The sequence below is a fragment of the Poeciliopsis prolifica genome, unplaced genomic scaffold (genome assembly GCF_027474105.1).
Source record: "Poeciliopsis prolifica strain line A6 unplaced genomic scaffold, Auburn_PproV2 SCAFFOLD061, whole genome shotgun sequence".
NCBI lineage: Eukaryota > Metazoa > Chordata > Actinopteri > Cyprinodontiformes > Poeciliidae > Poeciliopsis > Poeciliopsis prolifica.
In genome coordinates, this window is record NW_026562436.1 from 1,811,453 (window position 1) to 1,819,118 (window position 7,666).

The 7,666-nt window shown below is 39.3% G+C and overlaps 1 protein-coding gene across 1 annotated transcript; it reads left to right on the forward strand.

The window, feature by feature from the left end:
* The first annotated feature begins 4,104 nt into the window (after nucleotides 1-4,104).
* pnx (posterior neuron-specific homeobox) lies at nucleotides 4,105-4,756 on the forward strand. Its single transcript, XM_055060614.1, has 2 exons — nucleotides 4,105-4,225; nucleotides 4,311-4,756. Exons 1-2 carry the CDS (start codon nucleotides 4,105-4,107, stop codon nucleotides 4,754-4,756), a joined length of 567 nt encoding a protein of 188 aa, XP_054916589.1.
* Nucleotides 4,757-7,666: the final 2,910 nt, after the last annotated feature.

A 7,666-nucleotide genomic window follows, 5' to 3' on the forward strand; every position in this document is an offset into this window, starting at 1 on the left:
GTGCAGCTTCCGCTTTTTCTTTTCGCTGAAAGCAATAGCGACACAGCAGGTTAAAAAGAGTACTGCAACAATTGAAGTCAACAATCAGCACTAAAACTTAAATTTATTTGTTGTAAATCATTATCCAAACCGTGCAGATTTGGAAAGAGAGACGTTTTTTTCCCATAATGTCTAAGTTCGATTACATTACTTTTTCATTTGACATTTATGCCTATATGTAACATATAATTTCAAGAACGTTGAAGTTTGTGGTTACAAAACAATGAAGATAATGTTTTGACACTGAAACAAAAAACTTTTTAACCCAATATATATAATTTTAATAGAAAATGTACCAAAACTGTTATTTCCCTTTTTTCAGTAATATTGGAAAAGGAACACAAAGGGTCATCAGGGTGTCACTCTTTACATTTATCATATTTTGTGACATTGGTAACCAGTAAAGACTGTCTTTTTGGTGTCTACTGAAAATCAATTATGTAAGAGGAAGTCCTTATCTTTCACAATGAGCTCTCCACTTTCACAGTTTCTGAAGATGCTGTGACATTTCATTTTTACTTGATAAAATGATCTTCCTCATCATCCTCCCTGCAGTGTTGTTTGAAAAGGTTTTTCCTGCTCTGTATTTTTGGAATTTGCGGCACATCACTTTTAACACACATGAACCCAAAGTTCTTTTAAGGATCCAGTTGTTGAGCCATTCAGATTTGACACACTCAAAATTAGACGCCTTTCTTCAAGATCCCATTTACATTAAAACTTTTTTTTAAAGTAGTGAAAAAACAGTTAATTTTTTAGGCAGGAAAACATAAATTTAGTCTGGCTTTCGTAAACACTCCACAGAAACTGCTCTACTCAGTTTCTAGTGACAGTGTCAGCTGACTCTACAGTGGTTTTCCCAGATCTTACACACATTGTTGTTACCAGTGTTGTATAGTACCAAAGTAAACATACTTCACTACTTTACGTAAGTATATTTTGGAGTACTTCATACTTTCCTCGAGTATGAACATTTTTGATGACTTTCACTTTTACTTCACTATATTTCCGAACTTAATTTCATACTTTTACTCCAATACATTTTCAATGTGTGGTTTAGTTACTCGTTACAAAAAAGCGACAGAGAGTGCTGCACCACACCTGAATAGAATAATTAAGTCATTAGCAAGGCTCTGGAGAACTTATCTACACAAGGAGGAGGTAATTAAGCCATTTTATTTCTGTGTTTTGTACCTGTGGCACATAAAAAAAACTGCAGGACAGTGGCCCTCGAGGACTGCAGTTTGACACCCCTGCTCTAGAGCTTTATAGCTCCTGTCTTGCAGAACATCAAGTGTTTTTGCAACCCAGACTGCATTTGACTCCCAGAGTCTGCTGTGTGGGATCCCATAGGGCTGAGTCTTAGGAACCACTCTCTTTTTTCCCCAAGGCAAAAATAATCAGTTTTTCTGGTGTGTCGTCTTTTCTATGCAGATGATATCCAGTTCCACTGATCCTTAGATCCAAATGAATATTCAATGTAGTACTCATTAATTAACTCTTTCCATTATGCTAAATAGTGACAATTACTTGCAGGTGAACTCTTTCTTATAAGACCTTAACCCTAGTTAATATCCCAGAGAGCAGAATTCAGAATATTACTTCACAGACTTGTCGTCACAAAGGTTCTCTCTAGTTACTCTCGTTAACCCCTTTCTTTAATTGCTTTCCACTAAAGAGTAACAGGAAACAAGGCTTTTTGTGGATGTAAGACCACCCCACACCACTCTCAGTTCTTAACATCTTTGCAGGGTTGTTCACTCACAAGTATGATTACAACAAGCACAATAGCAAGTGTGCCAGCGGAGTTTGCACAAAGGAGCACTGGAATGCTGAAAACCTCCCCTGGTGTTGTCTTAAATGCCCTCAAGTAGCTATTAAGGAGATAATGGTGGTGTGCTCTCCTCTTCTTCCCTCTCCTCGAGAAGATACATCTGTGACATTTGGATGAAGATGTGACTGTAACATTGTAAGTTAAACCACATGTTTATTAATTAGTACATCATGCAATGATTTTATGAAAACGTTTCCAGGTTGCGGAAAGAGATCATCTGAAAAGGGATGTTGTGCGTTTGTGTCCAACTCCTTTTCAGCACTTCCAGCTGTAAGTCTGGGATATGTCTCAGCTGACTTTGCAGATGAAGTTTTTGCCCACTCACTTTTGCAAACGTACTCAAGCTCAGAACAGGAAGCAGAGACACAGAACAACTGATTTCAGGTGTTTTCACAGATTCTCAGGTCTAGATTTTGCACATGAAAACAACTTGACCTAAACTATTTCACTGGCGCTCTGCCTCAGGCCGACCTGCATTAACCTATGAACTGCCTTATGTGGCAAAGGTTCAACATGGTGTCTTAATTATGTCATATCAATCGCAAAATTTAAATCATAATCCAAGTTGGGAACACTAAATGCATGACTGTGAATCACTTTCTTCTGTTAATCATTTATTCTCGTTGTTCTGAGTCTGTCCCTGCCTCTCTTGTACTGAGAGACAAAGCCCAGGGTCAGAGAAGGTCAAGCCTACTGTAGACATCTGCTAATTGTCCTGGTGGGCCGGCCTGTCCCGGTCCGACAATACCAGCTGCTCTGTAGGTGTTGGTAGCTGGGAGCGATGTGGCAGCTGTCACATTCAGGAACATTTACTCCTGTCCTGATCCCCCTCAGTGATCCTTACCTCCTCTACACTGCTGTAATCTGAATCCCCCCCACTGCTGCAGAGAGCTGCAGCCATTAAAGTTATTAGGAAACTATCAGCAGTAATGTGGGTTAAAAGATGAGGCAGTCAGGTTTAATTATAAAGGTAATGGAGATGTTCAAAGCTTAGTGGGGAGTTATAGAAGTAACAGAAGTATTCACAGACTTTGCAGTTACAATGTTTTGTGATTAATTGGGTTTTTATGTGACAGACTAATACAAACTATTTTGTAGTAAATGCTTTGTACTAAAACAAAGCATTATATATGTATACGTAATACCTATCAATAATTTATTATGCATTTATTTCTCTTCAGTTCCAATAGGACCAAAACTTCAGCGTGTCGCTGCAAGTGCAGCTTTTAGCTCGGCTAGAAAAACAAATTGATTTCTATTTGCGAAATGCCACAATAATGAGACAAAGAATATGTCAGATTGATTTTTTGATGTCTTCAAGATCAGAAGAAGATCTTGACCCGGTACCAGCAGTTCTGTCAGGAGGAATGGACCAGGACTCCAGCAGCTCATAGAAGGAAACCCTAAAGGTTTGACACAAGTCACAGGGTTTAGACGTTGAGATCCCTGAAGCTGGTCAAATAAGCCCTCCTTAACTTCAAAGAAAGTTAAAAAAAAATCTCTAAAATGATCTCAATTTGTTTTCTGGCATTTAGCAAATAGAATACAATTTTGGTAATTATCAATAAATTAAAATAAGAGAAGTTTGGTCTGATTTAACTTCAGACAGTGATTTAAAAAAAGTCTTTTTATGCAGTTTAAGCAAACCTCTTGTTTCAACTGTATGATCCCCAATATAATGCAATAACATGAAGACATGGGAAGACATTCACACTTTGATTGGTTTTGCAAAAAGGGATTGCAAGAAAGTTTGAATAATGAGATGTTCTGTCATAAAATTGTCTTTGCCCCCCACAAACACACACTGCACACAATAACAGGACAAATGGCGCTTTTGAAAACTGGAACACAAAGAAGAAAAGGTTCCAACTTTCCCCTCCATGGGTCTATAAATTAGCATCACAACGAGCCTTCACGAGTAAAAAATCTCCCATTTGCAAACAATGACAAGTCCGAGTACAAAAAGTAACACGGAGGGAATGAAAGGGCGCACATTTTGACCAGATGCCACATAATAATTAACAAGCTCAGGGGCCCCTCCGGATCCTCCTCATTTGCATCGTGAAGGGCCAGCACGGGGGTCCCACAGGGCCCCACAGGGCCGGAGCGTGTCTGCAAAGGATCCGATTGTTCCTGTGAGACGAATGGCCTCACTTAGAATAACGTGCACATCTGAAAGAGATGCATGTATATATATTGACTCGCGAGGGACCCAGGAGCAACACGCAGACATGCAGGCCGTTACAGTCAAATCGCCACAGAGCCAAAGAACACCGTTTTCAGTGGAGGATATCTTAGATCCCACTAAGTTCACCCGGAAATTCAACTCGGCTGGGGAGAAATCAGCTGAAGGTGGAAAAGCAGCTCAAATCTTATTTAATCTTTCAAATTGTCGATGGCTTTCATTGTTCCCCACCCCTTCTGTTATTTTCTCTAGAAAATCATAATCCGAATGAGGAAGATGGAAACACGCAGCGTCGCAGAGAGCCGCCGCCCCCGCTGGAGGTGAAGGGTCGTCGGATCCGCACCGCCTTCACCCCGGAGCAGCTGCGGCTTCTGGAGTGCAGCTTCCGGAGGAGCCGCTACCTGTCGGTGCTGGAGCGCCACAGCATCGCCGCGGCCCTCCGCCTGTCCGAGACTCAGGTCAAGATCTGGTTCCAGAACCGACGCACCAAGTGGAGGAAGGAGAGCGTCACTGTGCGGGGAGAGGAGGAGGAGGAGGAGGAGGAAGGGCAGCAGCGCAGCTTCATCCCGGCGTTCCCGTCCCACCCCGCGATCTGCGCGGCTCTGACCTGTGGGTCCCTGTACCAGCCGGGCCCCCCGGAACCGCTCCGGCTGGTTCCGACGCTGCCTCTCATGCCCTACCGGTACTGTTACACATAACTTCTCTGGATGCCAGACTGTGACTGTCCAGAAAATACTCCAATAGGAGACATGTGACACGTTTTCTACTTTATTTTTATTTTCTGATAAGAGTTTAAAAAAAAATTCCCTTAACTGATTTAATTTTATTTATTATTGCGTTGATATTTTGTTAAGCAGAAGTTCTGAGCAGCTCAATAAGACCCTTAAATGAGTGTCAGAATAACTGAACATTTTTGTGAGAATAAAATTGTTTTGTTTTGGTTTCACGTTTGTTTAATAAATTATCATGTGGAATCTCCTGTTGGTGTTTATTTTTATTTATTTACTTCTTTTTTTTTACACTTGAGGTCAAATTCTGTAAATTCAGAAATGTGGTAAAGATCAGAGTTATTATTTCCAAAGCGGCTTGAATGAAAAAAAAAAAGTCTGAATTACTTTACAAGATGAACAAGAAATCTACTCAATATGTGGTTAAAAAAATAATAATAGATTGCCTGTTCATCAACTCCTACACATGATGGATCGTAATAATCAGGTTGTTTTGAATACAGATTTTTTTCTCTTTTTTTTAAGGCTAATACAAAAGAGAGAAAAAATCTAAAGGTTTTATTTGGGGTCTCCATTCATACAGATGTGTATTACAGTTAGTAAAGCTAAAAATAAAATTATCTACTGGACTTCAAAAGATGTTAGTCTATAAATCAATTTAAGCAGCTAAGGAAAAGAAAAATGGTTGAGTGAATAATTTAATAATAAACTGACACCAGTGCCGTTTTGGTCAGACAGACATTATGTTTTTCTAAAATAAAATTCCTAAACTAAAAGCATGAATTTAAGTTTGTGTCGTGTTTATTTAAAAAAAATACTAAAGTAAAAAAAAAAAAGGTGTGGAATTCAAAACTTTGTTAAAGTTTGTTTTCCTGACCACTGCAGCGACAGTTCTGACCAGGAGATGGCGACAGATAACACATTCATACGAGCGGCTGATCATGGAAGTATCCATCAATGTCCAGCCAGCATTTTCACGTTTTTACCTATAAAGTAATATATTATTGGAAAGATGAAATGTCAGCATCATGGGAAAACAAAAAATATGCTTCAGAGTAAACTTTAGACTTTAACTGCATTGCTTGTTCAGATCCACACAAACAGGTTTGACTGAGATGTTCAGTTCTTGTCACACTGATGATCTTGTTACTTTTTATGTCCAATAAAAAAACAGCATAAAAGTGAAACTCCACCACTGAATTTGACCTTTTTGTAAAGAGTCTTTTATGACACACTTATCGCAAACAGAAACAATCCTTCTGCAGCACATCTGCATGTAATTTGGCTCCCACTCTCCTCCTCAGATGTCAGGCCATTTTCAACCCGGCAGCGTATCCAGCATAAACAGGGACAGAAACAAAAGCACTGGCGCATTTTAAAGAGCCATCTGGTGGCCTAAAAACCATTTCCATTTCAGAAGCCAGCTAATTTTTCACTGAGTAAAGTTTGAGACCATTGTTAGAATAAACATCATGGAGAGAGTAAATGGGGCATGCACAACAGCCATAGTTCTTTCCCCTCACAAATATGTACCCTGTGTTGGTCTATATCAATAAATCCAATAAAATATATTACTTGTTTTTGTGACTTGACATATATATGCGAAAGTTAAAAGTTAAGAGTTGTTACACGGCAGTGTAAAAATGAATCATAAGATAAAGTGCTGAGGGACCTTTAGGTCCTGAAGAGGATGCTGGAGTCGACCCTAAATCCATCTACACTGGAGATAATTACTGCCAGATGGAAGGGAAAGAAAACAGAGATAAAGGAGGCTTCTGACATCCAGCTGGAAAATTAGACCAGACCTGAGTTTATTCTAGGTTTCTGTTTGACGATTTAGATGACTGGTACAATTTTGTAGCATCTGTTCATTGAGATCAAAGAAGAGCCTGCTAATGCTAACGCTAATGCTAAAGATGAGGAGCTTTCATCACAGAGAAAGCAGTTTGCATTGTTCTGTTTTATCCAGTAGTTCTTTCCTAATGTTTTGTGATATTAAATGACCTAGTATTTTTTCTTTAACTCGTTATAAATGGGGATGACTTTGGACAGGAAGGATCTCCTGTAGTGGTCTGTATTACAGCGGTTCTGAAGGAACGTCTGACTGAAGACGTTGTTGTCATGAAGAGGACGCTCTGCTGTCTGTTATGTTGATAATGTCATGAAGAATCCAAATTTAGAACAGTTCTCTTTTTTAAGTCGTGCATTCATGACAAAAACATCTCTGCACTGGATCATCAGTCATTACTAAATGTAAATTTCTAAAGTTTAAATATATGCATTTCACCCACATCATGAAAGACTTGTTTTGCTAACAAGATTTTGTTAGGGAAAAATCACAATTGTGAGCTGACGCTCTTAAGGTGACACTTTTACTTTCAAATAAAATGCTGTATATATAAAGTATGACTTAAATTAAATGTTACATAATTCTAAGATTTAAAATGCAAGTCTTCAGAAAGAAACTACAGCTCTTTCTGAAACTCTGCCTTCAAGAAGTCATCACAACATGGCTCCTCTAGTAACCCTTTATCAATGATATTACCAGCATTGCACTGAGAAGTTGCTCCTATAATGAGCTTCACAGATGCATGGGTCCACCAGGTGTTTGCTAATTGCTGCTGGCTAGTCTGAAGGAGCTGAATGGGGGATTTCAAGGGGAGGGCAGCTTTGTTAGACAAAAGCTGAGAAACTTGGAAACTGTAGCTCCTGGGAGGAGCTAAGTCTCGAAGGTGCTGCTAAGTCCACCCAGATATTTTACACAGATGAACGGTTGCCATGGGAGATTAAAGGATTTCTTAATCATGCAAGAAAGAATAAAAAAAACATCTCTCCAGGTCAGTTTTGATGAGGGAATGAGATTATAAAATGACGTGAAGC

What these genes read in the sequence shown, in the direction of transcription:
- pnx (XM_055060614.1), top strand. Translation starts at nt 4,105, where the DNA reads ATGCAGGCCGTTACAGTCAAATCGCCACAGAGCCAAAGAACACCGTTT. An exon ending in TGGGGAGAAATCAGCTGAAG is followed by an intron (nt 4,226 to 4,310) that starts GTGGAAAAGCAG and finishes TATTTTCTCTAG; the next exon opens with AAAATCATAATCCGAATGAG.